General features: G+C 32.7%; 1 protein-coding gene across 10 annotated transcripts in view; it reads right to left on the bottom strand.

Annotated features, from left to right (window-relative positions):
- LOC143253618 (C-terminal-binding protein-like) overlaps window positions 1-13,897 on the bottom strand; it is a 71,073-nt gene that overhangs the window by 24,732 nt on the left and 32,444 nt on the right. For all 10 annotated transcript variants that reach the window (XM_076507751.1, XM_076507745.1, XM_076507746.1 and 7 more), the window contains 2 exons: window positions 7,760-7,904; window positions 5,383-5,589 (listed from right to left, as the gene is read on the bottom strand). In XM_076507751.1, coding sequence (XP_076363866.1) covers window positions 5,383-5,589; window positions 7,760-7,904 — 352 coding nt within the window. The remainder of the gene's footprint in view (window positions 1-5,382; window positions 5,590-7,759; window positions 7,905-13,897) is intronic.

Genomic DNA, 13,897 nt, shown 5'->3' with positions numbered 1-13,897 from the left:
ATAGGCCTTCAGTATACAATGTGGACTCACTAAGCTAATTGGTAGAGATAGGAAGTATACATGTACAGGCAATTCTTGCCACTAAACATAATACTCAAAGAAAATGGCATTCCACTTAAATAAAAAATCATATATATAACTTGTCCAGTCACAACCTCACTAAATTTTGAAAGATAGTGACGAAGAGTGCGTGTTTTTCTTATAGCAAAGCCACATCAGGCTATCTGCTGAGCCCACCGAGGAGAATTGAACTCCTGATTTTAGCATTGTAAATCCGTAGTGTACAAATGATTAAGAGAAGACAGTATCTTGACAAGGATTAAAGAGCCACCTGAAGAAGAAAGTAGTGTGTGAATGTATGAGGTTTGCCCACAAGCCTAACTAAAGGATTTTCACCAATGAAAGATAGAGGTGAGGCAACAGGGAAACAATTAGGTTTCAATCTTATGCAACGACACCTGAAACAGAATTTTGGAAAAATGTGGAAAAATATGTTCATTGAATCAACTGCCAAGCTTAACAGGTAAATGTAGAGGAGAAAAGTCACAAACAGAAAACCTTTTCCAGTATGTGAACCATGGGTAGAAGCCATGTAGGCAATGTAACAATGAAGAGTATGAATGGGTCATCAAAATTTATTTGAACAATAGTGGAATACAGATGGAAGTACAGTTGATGAAGCATAAAAATGTTCTTCATTAACCAAGGTCTCACAAAATGCCATACCTCCATGTTGTGTCATAAGTCTTCTCAATGTCAAAGAATATTAAAACAAGATGTTGGAGTTTGATTGATGTTTCAAGTCAAATTAGGTGGTCCGTGGTGGAGTGCTGTCGTCGGAACCCACACTGGGTGGGCGAGAGGAGGTTGATTCGAGGAACCAAACAAGATGAGCATTAACAATCGTCTCTAAGGTCTTACAGAAACAGCTTGTCAAAGCAATTGGACGGTAGTTTGAAGGAATCTTGGGATCTTTCCCAGGTTTAGAGAAAGGTCAGATAATAGCCTGGCACCAGGCATCATGAAAAACATTCTCCTGCCAGATCCGGTTAAAAAGAATTAGAAGAATATCAAGAGAAGAAGGAAAGAGATAGCTCAGCATGTCATAGTGTACATCATTAGGTCCAACAGATGTACTGCCAGACCAATGAAGGGCCATTTTCAGTTCCACCAGTGTAGAGGGACAATTATAGTCAAAGAGACAGTCAGTTTGAAAGGAAAGAGGTGAACGCTCTGCTCAAGTCTTGGTGGCCAAGAAGGTGGAGGAACAAGCAGAAGTGCTTGATACCTGGCAAAAACTTTCACCTTGAGTATCGGCGATGCTTCTGACATCAGCTACCTCTTGGCTATCAGAGAGTAAGATGGAGAGGGGGACAGAATTGTAGTGCCCACTGACCTTTCGAACCCTGTCCCATATGACCTTTGAACTGGTGGTAGAAGATATGCTAGTTGTGAACTTAATCCAAAATTCCTTCTGGTTTTGACTTCTTACTCACCTAGCACGTGCACGGGGCCTTTGGAAAGGGATGCGGTTCGAAAGTGTGGGATATCTATGAAAAGTATCCCAGGCCCATTTTTGAGCCTTCCATGCCATGTGGCAAGCAGGATTCCACCACGTATGAGGATATCGTGGAAAACGTGTCGAGGTTTTGGGAATACACTGAGCAACTGCTTGTATAATACAGTCAGTTACCACTGCCACACAATCGTTTATTGATAGCTGATTCACGATGGAAGGATCAAGTTTTGCGAGAGCAGTGAAAGTGGACCAGTCTATCTGATCCAGCTTCTACCGGGGCACACGGGTAGGGTGGCATTGACCACGGCCATTCTCTCTCAAAAGTATAGGAAAATGACCACTGCCTAGTGGATCATTGTCAACCCTTCATGAAATATGGGAAAATAATAAAGGGGAGCAAACCGAGAGAACACTAGCAGTAAAGGACTGACCAGGTGCATGAAAATAAGTGGAAGAACCAGTATTGAAAAGAGAAAGATTGTGATCAGAGAGCATACGCTCTACAGAGTGACCCCTCCTATCAATAACAGCACTTCCTCAGAGGGGATGATGTCCATTAAAGTCCCCCAGGATTAGAAAGGGAGATGGCAACTGTTCAACGAGAGCATCAACGTCTGATTGATCATATGGGACAGGTAGAGAGAACAAACAGTGATGGTATGACCCAAGGAAACACTGATGGCTATGGCCTCCAAGGGTGTGTTGAGTGACAAAGACAGGGTGGGCACATGGTGATCAAGCAATAGTGCCACCCTCTCCATGTACTCGTCCATCACACAGCCTGTCATTTCTGTACAGAGAAAACTGCTGAATGGTGACTTGTAAGGAAAGACATACAGGATGGTAGGAAGCAATCAGTGTTTTGATATCATCCAGATTAGAACGTAAACCTTGGGAGTTCCATTGTATCAAGGTGGCAATTTTTAATGACGGGTAGGCGATGTGGCTGGAAAACCCTTCTGTTTAGGACCACGTCTTTTTTCCTTACTGTCCTTATTTGGAGTAGGTCTATCGACCTCCATGGATCCTGCCCTGGGTCAATGGGGCAGGTCTTTTTTGTTGGAAGGGGATTTCAGTGACTGAGGACGTGAACGAATGATTGTTTTGCATCGTGAGGTGGGAGAAAAAAATGTATAAGAAGAAATGCCTGTATTTGAAACCGAAGGATGTGGATTTTGAGATTTGTTGGAATGTATGGGAGGAACAGAGATGGGTGTAGAAGTCAATTCAAAAGGCTTTTCATTTGTTTTGAAAACGATTCTCTTGGAGGCACAGAGAGATCTGTCTGCACTCTCACTGTAGTTGTGGAATGAAGTGCAGCAGCATATGTTCGAGATGGAGTGGCGGACAGCAATTTCCGAGCCTCAGGATAACTAATGTTATGAGTCGTTTTCAAATGCTGCAACCATTTAGATCAAGAACGAAAGTAGGAAGGGTGAGAACCATTGCAGTTGACACAATATGGCTCTGTGTGACACTCATAGGCATCGTGGTCCTTGCCACCACAACAAGCACATGTCAGGGAACCACAACAGGACATCTTTAAGTGGCCAAATCTCTCACATTGGAAACATTGAAGAGGGTTTGAAATGTACGGCCATACCCTGCAAATTAGATAACCTGCCTTGGTGGTGGCAAGTGCATATGGTGATGTAAATGTCAAAAGGAGGTTATTTGTTGGCAGTGTAACTTCTCGTCTTTGCGAGTGGAGATGCGCCTCACTGCAGAAACACCTTGAGTGGAGAGCCCAGTGAGAATCTCTGACTCGGGGACATTCTTCAAATCCCTCTAAACAATAACTCCTCGTGATGAATTCAAGGTAGCATGAGGGGTAACCTCAATAGGTACATCCCCAATTGCCTTTGAATTCAAGAGAAGTTCACTGTGTTGGGATGTGGATGTTTCCAAGTCGAAGTTTCTCTACTGACTTTGGAGAGCCAGCAAGTCCCTCTAGTCCCTTCTGAATAAAAAAGGGGGCATTTGCCCTAAAGGTTTTTTCTGAAAGAGAATGTAATATAAGAAAATGGGGTACAGGTGTTACAGATGTTGAAGATTGCTGCTCAAAGTCTTCAAGACATGGTCATTTACCTATTGACTGTTTTTTCACTATTTTATTTAAATTTTTTGTTGGAGGATCCATAGGAAAAAAGGAAAATTTTGGTACCCACTGACCCCACCCACCATGGAGCCCTATGAGGAGACGCACTACAATGTCATGCAAGGACATTGCAGAAATGCCAGGGTTTTGTGAGCACTATACCCAAACACCAGCATCAGACACAATGTCCACAACACCCATTGAGAACTTCCAACACTGGTACTTGGTTGACTTTAGCCCAAGTGGACCAACAGATTGACCCAAGGGGGGGGTCACCCAAAAGCTGCCCATCTGCAGGAATTCAAGGCCAAAGCGGTGTGTTAGGGTTGGACCCCTCAACCACCAGGATCCTCTCCTCCCCTTCACGAATCACCACGTACGGCAAACACGTGGGTGGATGTTTAGATCCCAGAGGAGGTAAACTGAAAGACAGAACCTACCCTGGGAGGTCTCCTCACCACGTACAGGTGTTGAAAGAGATACCCAAACCTCCTATTTCAGAATTAAGAACTTAAACTTATATACTATTGAAATATGGATTATATTAGCTGAGATTTTATGCTATTCCAATTGGTATAAAAAAAACAAAAAGCAGCTTAATAAAAGTTTGAATGTAAGACAACAAAACCTTCTATCATGAATAGTAGGGTATACCCACGGCTACAGAGTAAATTAAGAAATTAACTAATATTTTATAGAAACATTTGAATTATAATCTACAAATTTATACCAAATTTATTGACATAAATTAATAAAATAGTAGTTCAATAATACTTCGAATGCAAGTTAACAACTGCAATGACATGGCTTTTGACCCTTGATCTGTCATGATAGGGTTAATTGGTTAGAAACTGCAACAGCCTATTTACAATTCAGAAATTCTGAAATTAAAAATTTGGAGCTAAAACATCACAAAACACAGAAGAATGATATTTGAAAACTTTTTAAAGATTTATTTTTAAAATAAATTAAAAGTTAGATATATATAGACTTGAATTATGAACTACATATTCAGGCCATATTTACTGATATACAGTGATAACCAATTTGAGTTAATGCTGAATGTAGTACTGTAAAAGAACATGACCTACCCAGCCTACTGTACAGAGAGTTGAAAGTTGTTTACTGTTGATGTGCCATGCAGAGACATACCTTATGGAAAGTGCTGTTTGAAACTACAGATTAACAAATACATTAATTTCTAGAATTAAAGATTTCATTCAACAGATTAATGTGAAGAACAAAAGACTGTTGTTTGCTTTTTTGTTCAAATGCATTGTCACAATACATGCAATGCACTCCAAAATATTCAAGCATTTTTTTATTTTTAATTTCAAGCGAAACAGCATTGCAAAAAGTCACATTATATATCAAGAAAACTAGAGTGCACATGCAACATATCAAAAAATTTATCATGCAGGTTTCTTGACCAAATGTGTTCTAGAACACACATTTTGTTTTTTATTGAAAAAAGTACACAAGACGTTTCCTTTAAAATGCTGCAAACAATGTGAGCAAAAGATCTGTACATGTTGTCAATATTAATTATATATGATATCATATTTCTTGTATTCATGAACACAAACTAGCACACTCAAAATGACAGTTTTCATTAGCAGGTGTTGCTATGGCTATTAATACAAAAGCTAATAACTGTCATTACCAGAAGGCAATATTGAACCATAATTTTGTTTGTGTACTGGATGCCCATAAATATACGTTATTATTAATCCACCTCTTTATATCCTAAAATAAAAAGTCTCACCAAGTCCTACAATTCCAAGCGTATCTCCTCGAATTCGTGCACAACCCTGAGCAGCTTCCCGGACATGCTCTGGGCCTTGAAATTTCTTTCCTTCTCGAACCATATTGGCTAACCAATATGTTCTTCGATAGAGATTTAAAATGAGGCACATTGTTGTGTCAGCCACCTCCTCTACACTATAACCTGGAACACTACAAACTGCAATACCTGATACAGAAAAAAACAGTTCAAGTTGATCTCAATAAATCATAAAATATGTTAGAAAAAAAAAGTACAAATTAGTACATATTTTTTAATTGAATTAGCTACATTCCAAGTTAAACTGATCCATTTGTTACAACCACAGCTTCACCTTCTTAGAGTACAACCAGAAAATCCTAATTTTAATGAAGAACAAAGTTCTTTTCCTCCTATTAAATCTGTCACCATTAACGTTCTTGTATTTACACAATTTCATTTTGTACTTAATGACAGTCCTCAAAAAATAAAATATAACTAAAATAACATGAAAGTGCCATCCATAGATATAAATAGTAGTAATAAGGAAAACAATAATCACATAAGTTATCAGGACCAAAGTTAGTCATCAATTTAACAGCTTTATTACCAATGTATGTTGATATAAATAGCATTATAACATAGTTTATAATTAAAAGTTTTATATTAACTAATTTCCTAAAGGTAGAACTTGAAATGCAGAGTTATTAACACTCTTTTGACAAATTTGTTACTTTGAATGTATTATCAAGACACCTGATATGGGTATCAGAACTTTTAATTAAAATAAAGTACAGAATCTTTCAACCTTCCAAGGTCATCTTCACGTCAATTATGCTTTTAAAACAAAGGTATTTAGAAAAGAAACTCTTACTGATTTGTACTTGGAACTGGTCACCAATTCATCACAAATCTCAAGAAATAGGGGTTATAAAAATGTTATTAGCTATTGCTAAAACTAACTGCAGTTCTAAAGAACAACTGGATAAGGAAGCACATTACCTGGAAAATGTATTGGTGAAGAGGAATAATTATCCTACTACTGGTTAAAAAATACTTAAGTGATAGGTTGACAGAAAAAAAAGGAAAAAATCATTCAAATGATTGTGTTTAATGTGCGAGTTTTATGTATCTGGTTTACTAAATACAATAACAAGAATCTGGAAAGAACACAGAAGTATGAGCTTTCAGTTGTAGGAAAATTTGTATTTTTTACTGGGAAATAAAATGAATATATTTAAAAATAGAATTAAACCAACTATATTGAGAAAGTAGTAGTTAACAGTGTAGAATGTACAAATTATAATAATATCTATGTAGGAAAGACAGGTAGAAATTTAAGTTAGAGCAGAAGAACATGGGCAGCTTACTTCAAAAGTTTACCAAAATTTTAAAGATACAGAATATTGTAATAAAAATAAAATTGTTAAAATTATTTGTCAAGAATATAGTATTAATAAACATAAAATAAAATAAGCCATTCTAATGAAAGAATATAAACCTTTAACAAATAAAACACAAGGAGCAGATTTATCCTTATGCTAGTTCCAGGATAACAGCTGGCATCACCAGCTGGGTGTACAACTGTGCTGAATTACTGATGATGCCATGTTAACAGTGACAAAACGTTTTTTAAACAATGCATTTCTATTCCATTTCAGCTGTTTCTGAATTTTATGTTTTTTTTAGTGTGGGATACTTTAACATTTATATCTATAAGGTAATTAGAGTTTATAACATAATCAGTATATTATTCATTTCAGCTTCTTTCTTACATTGTAATGTTAATTTCTGGTATATAAAAACTTACAGGCTAAACATTATACTAATAAATTTTATCTTTCAATAATGCAATTTAAATGCTTCATTTGAGTTTGCTTCAGATGTCTCAAAATCCTATCACATTACAGGGCACTACAAATAAGACAACACTTCTTGAGTTGCAGTGTCAGCACTATTTACATTAACAATTAATTTAAATCTAACATCCAGCCTGCTGTACTATTTTTATTTCCTAACAAGGGCTCAACATCATGCAAGCAAAATCATTCTGTTTTCTAACACTGGCCAAATATCAATAATGTAAGAGTTACAAAGAAAAACAAATATTAGACATTTGGGCACTGTTCTTCTTTTAGAAATTAAAGGTTATTTCTTATTTACAATTTGAAATTTTTAAATATATGTGATCATTGTTACATATTTTTCTTTACTGATATTTAATCATAATTATTAAATCTTAAAACTACTACTTCTCTATAAATTAATCAATACAGAGAAATCACAAATAAACAGCACTCTAAACCTTATCTGTAAATACAATAAGGATGAAATTAAACAATACATCAATAATATATACTCTATTTTTGTTTCTGTTTACCCAAATCTCCTGCTGCTTTCACATCAATGTTGTCAACACCAGAGCCAATGCGAACAATAATGCGAAGAGCCTTAAATTTTTCTAGATCTTCTTTTGACAAGGTTATTGTGTGCCACATCAGTCCACCAACAGCTTCATTCAACACCTGGATCACAAGCAAACATAAAGTAAAATATTCAATTTTACATATTAATTACAGAGGAATTCCATCAAATAACTTTCAGAATATGATAAATAATAAAAAAAGATTGACACTTATAAACATGCAGTGACAGTGGTAACATTCTTCACAGGTACCATGATCCAGTTACACTTTTCTTTATGAAGAATGGAGAAGACAGTCAACCATTTAAAAGCATACATCAATTTTTAAGTTATTTTGTAGTATCTTGCTGTCATATAACATTTTATGGATGATTAATTTATTTCAGTCAAAACATCATCTGGCTCTAATAGAAAGAACTATCTAATTACAGTTAAAGTACATTTGCTAAAATAATTGATAGAATACATAGTTATAAACATCAGGTTCAATTTTTTTAAAAAAATTACACATCTCAGCACAAAGGTTCAATGTTTAATGCTGATCTACAGTAGCACATGCACAGATTACAATGTTTCCATATTCTCTTTGAAAAGAATGAAAGTTCACTGTAGGTTAACCACCAACTATAAACTAGTAGCTATTTTCAGTTAAGTAAACTGACACAATTTTAGGTAAAGTGTTTTCACAGGGATAGAAAAACAATGCACAGTGAGCCTCAAATCCATAAATTTCCAAATAAAAGTCTAAAGCAGAAAACCAATACACTACACTATCCCATTCATAAAAATACAAAAAATATACTGAGGTTAAGAATTGAGTCAAATACAAGAGATTCATCTTCCTCTTACATTTTTGAGAATATCACCACAATGAACAATGTAAGAATACCTTGTGTTTTTATTACACATTTCAGACTGCATGCAAGTTTTTACATAATTATCAGTATTTTAATATACAAATTCTAAACATTATCAGTAATGACCTTTAATCAAAATTACCCCTCTCTCATCCAAAAAAGAATGCTTTCACTCTGTTAAGTTTAGTGTAATTGTGATGCCTGTAGATGTGAAATAAAATATACTCCAAATAAATCTTAAGTTTCTGCAAAAGTTTTAACTTCAAGAAACCTTTTAAAGGATTGCCTTATACCTTTTTCATTGTGCTAATATATTTTTAATGCAAGTTCGTTTTTCTTACAATATTTTCCAAGTACATCTTGTGTATCCACAAACTGTCTTCAGTGCAGAGCATTTCTTTACAAGTCGGGCAGTGAGGATAGTAAAGTGTTTTGAAGTGACACTCATGTCACACTCCTATAAATAGTGTTGAAGTATGGATATCTGATTATATGCTGTTTTCTGCATCATACTATAATGGAACTCTTGCTTATATGATACTCAAAAAAGGTTTTCTTATGCAATGTGCAACCCCCAACTTTGCACAGTTTTTATCCTGAGCACATGTAAATTTGCAATAAGGATTGCAATTTTTCCATTTTGCATCCATTCCCCATCACTAAGAACTTTATTCTTCTCCATTCTCTGGGTGCAGATATGACATAATTAATATGTCACACATAGCTCTAATGCATTGGTACCATTTATATAAATATAATAGAATTGTCTGATGCATGACCATGTAAATACTTTGCAGAGATGGAGTGATGTGTGGAAGTTCATTTGGTCCATGGTGAAATACAGATTTTCAATTTTGCAGTTTTTATGAGAATTTTTAAAGGTTTTTTAACACAACTTTGCTCCTGTTAATGGATCTTCACCAAATTTGGCATGAAGGTTTGTTGGGTCCATGAACAGATATGTAAATTTACAGTTTCACATTTTGTGTTTTGCTGCTTTTATGAATATTTTGGGATTTTGTAAAAATATATATAAATGAAATAACTTTTCGTTAATTACAAATTTATATCTGTTCATGAGTTCAGACAATGTACTGTAGAACCCATATAGTCAAGGTTATACCTTGGACATGTAAATGTATGCACAATGTAAGAGCAATGCATTATAGGAATCCTGTCTTTAGATTTAAAATAAATGCTTAAATGTAACATCGATTTAAAGACAATTTTAAACTTAATATTCAGAATAGATTTTTTCCTTAATTCTATAAAATGATTATCAGTAAATAGTAGAAAACAAATTATTTATTTACTTCTCACCTGTTTACTAAATTTTGGAGTGTTAAAAGGTTTTATATAACTCCTGGTAACACTATCAATTAATTATACAGGAAAACTATTTTTTTGTAAAAACAATGTTTCATATTTCATTATAGAATTAGGGGAAAAATATTATAACCCAATGAATTAATTATGAATTAGGTTATTTTTAAATTCAAAAGATTAAAAAAATTATCAAAATTCATGTAAGAGTTGGCTTAAAGTTAAAACATCTTCCTAAATTAACAATCTTGGTAACAGAGAGAAGTAAGCTATTAGCTACAGAAAATGAGATTGCATGTCATTATTTTAAATGAGTGTACAGTATGCTACTGTTTCAAAGTTTTTGAAGTCTAAATTGGCTAATATTAATTTAAGATTTAGTAAATATTACAGTTTTCACAAAAGAAGTTTTTAAATTTAAAATTGAAATATAAATTAAAAGTGTATAAAGAGTTGCAAAAAAATGGATGAATGTTGTAGAAAATTTGAAAGAGTCTCAAATTTAGATTTTGCACATTTCTAGTGTTGATTTTCATAAAAATAAGATTTTAAATGAAACAAGGTTAAAACAAATAAAAAAGTTGTATAAATTAAAGAGTAAGAAGTTTAACATGCTTACAATTTTTATAAAACCCTACACAGGCCACTTACAATCTCTTAGATTGAGTTAATTCCACTAGAAGAAAAGATATTATTCACAATTATTCCCAAAAAATTGTATTAAGTGGAATATTTTTCTACTTTTGAACAACTACTAGAGATATTAAAATGCACACCAATATGTGAAGAAAATATTTCATTTGATAACATAGTTACTGAAATTTTAGGTTTAGCATGTTCAGGATACTACAGATTTGACACAAAAATAGTTCAAAAGAACATACCAAATAAAAAAATGTATGGCTTTAAAACATCTTAGCTCAATTGATATTTCTGTAATTCTTAAACTTTTGAATAAAAAAGTTTATACAGATAAAGTTTTAAGTATTTATATAATAATACTAAATTTAAGATTAAAATCAGATCCTACAGTAACAAAAGAAATATATCTACAGAATTGTTAAAAATTAAAAAAATATTTCATATCTCATACCATTTATAACAAAATTAGACCAGTTGTTTCTCTTTATCCCGATATTTTGTGTGTTACCTTTAGGTATTTTAATACCTAAACTGTTCCATTAGACCAACTGTGTCAAGTATAAAAACCTTCACTTTTAAGTAAAAAGGTTTTTTTGGTGGTAATCTCATGCAACTAATGAATTTACAGTACGAAATAGTTTTGAATTTCCCAAAGAACCTGTCTATACTGCTAGTCTTGACATTAAGTTCTCATATACAAATTTACTGTTCAATAAAGTAGCTGAGTTCAGCAGTTATTCATTTTTTCAAAATTCTAATATTGTTAAAGATATAGCTAAACCAATTTGTATAAAATCATTAAAATTTGTCACCAGATGCAATTTTTTTTAATGGTTGTCATCATGGACAACTTTATTAAGTATCTGTAGATTCAAGTGTTGCATCATGTTTAGTTAATTTGTTTTTAAGTTATTGTGAGAAAAAAATGGTTAAAAAATTCTCTGTAGATTTTTTGATGATACTTTTGTACTTTTTAAGAATAAATTAATAATCTTGGTATCCAAGAAAGGTAAACTGGAAATTTAATATTATGTTGATTGTTTGCATAATTTTGAAATCCGTGACTATTTATTCTTCTTTAAAACTTCTAAGAAAACCAACTTTTACAGGATAATATTTGTTTTTGACAGTTTTAAACCTTGTGAATTTAAAAAACCTAATTTATAATTTAATTCACTGGGCTTAAAATTAGTTCTTTTTTCCTCATTCTATGAAGAAATACAAAACATAAGAACTGTTTTATAAAAATAGTTTTCTTGTACCATTAATTGATAATGTGACAAGGAATTATTTAAAAGCTTCTAACACTCCAGAAATCAGTAAAAAGTGGAAAATAATGAAAAAACTTATTAAAATACACTAGTTATTGTTAATCATTCTAAAGAACTAAAAAAATTAAAACTATTTTGAATAACAAAATGTACTTGCACAACAATTTTAGAATTGTCTCTATACCAATCTTTATGTAATTATTTTTCAAATTTAAGGTCAGAATTCCTACAGCATATTGTTTTCATACCACATACAAATTTACACGTCCAAGTTGTAATCTTGGCTATGTAGGCCCTAGAGTACATTGTCTGAGTTCACATATTAACTCTCTCAATACAAGCAAGGTTAATTTGACCAACCACATTACTTCCTTGTACTTGTTGAAAGTCTTTATAGATTTGATGCCACTAGCATTTAATATGTAGGGTACATCTTCACAAAATCTGTCACTTTCAGTACATAGATACAAAAAAAATTTTTTAGTGAATTATTGTTAACAAACTAAAAGATTTGTGTGTGAATATATCAGGCATTTCATTTTAAACAGTCTGTGTGCAAAGTGATTTACTTAAAAACCTAAATTTCAACTGTTAATCTCTAAAACCTCATAAACACATTTCAAATGTTTGTTTCCTGTAAATCTGTTATTTTCACTATCCTAACTCTATACAAAATTGGTCACTTTGACTGACCTTGTAACAATCAATAAAAAGAAAGAAAGAAGAATGAAATATAAATTACTCTCTTTTTCATTTTTGAATGAGTTAAAATTGTAACATGAAACTACATCAGTTTATCCAAAGTAGTTTTAAACTTGCAACAGTATAAATCTATTTTACAATTAAATAGTTTGTTTTATTTGCCCTTTGAATTGTGTCTAACTAACCACTATTCATGTCACTATAAGTTGTAAATCACTTGGGAAACATGCAGCTCACATTATGGTCTAGAAGCATATTACCAACAAAATACTCTGAGCTGTTTGCTTGCATGCCTCATGACATATTTTTATATTATCTATTTTATGTAATCCAACCTTAATAGAGAGATCCCTAGTTTTACATTTTAATTCTGTTTACAATAATAAAAAGAATAATGAGGAAAAACAATAAATAGAGTACCCATCTTATTTTCAAGTTGACTGTCAAAGAACTTAACCCTACTTTTTTTATATACTGGTTGTAATGCACAAAATTAGTTAATTAATGATGCACCAAAGAACATAGAATAATATGATAAAGCTACAATCTCCTCTACCTATTCCAATTTTTCTACCTTTCTGATTATGTGACAACAGCCATTACAAATTCATCCAAGCTAGTCTCCTTTCCTGTGGGAACACAAACTGTATTATATAAGTGAAATTGATGCTTATCTATTCACCATACAATGTAATACAGTATGTCAATTGATAGATGAAAGTCTTGACTTTCTATTGGTTATAGGTAATATAAAATTAATCATAAGAGAGAACTATTAACAAATCCTCAGAGAGAAAACATAAGAGGGATTGATTTTCTATTTGATGGTTCTGTAACGTAGCAGAATTTAAATCTATAAAAATTATAGTTTGTCTGAGGAATAAGAATTTTATAGTAAGTTATGTTGAATTTCATACTTATTAAAAAGGTAAAATAGAGAAAATGGATTGCCTACAGAAAATATGACACTGTTCTCACAATATGGCAAATAAAGAATTTTTTTAAAATATCGCCTTATAAAAATAAGAACCTGAAACTTACATGCTATTAAAATATGGATTATATGTTATACTAACTGGTGTAACACAAACAAAAAAGTAGTTTGATAAAATTCTGAATATAAGCCACTAAAATATTGTGATGTGTGCAGTAAATAACATCCAGGCATATATGACTGAAAAGCATGCTCAAAACACAGCATATAATCTGTCATCCATCCTTCACCACTGTTTACAGGACTGTGACATGAATGTCACTTCAAAGCATTTTAACATCTTAGAAAATGCAGATCATAAACA

Source organism: Tachypleus tridentatus, chromosome 6 (genome assembly GCF_004210375.1).
Source record: "Tachypleus tridentatus isolate NWPU-2018 chromosome 6, ASM421037v1, whole genome shotgun sequence".
NCBI lineage: Eukaryota > Metazoa > Arthropoda > Merostomata > Xiphosura > Limulidae > Tachypleus > Tachypleus tridentatus.
The sequence above is the reverse complement of the archived record's forward strand: the minus strand, read 5'-3'. Positions and strand labels throughout refer to the sequence as shown.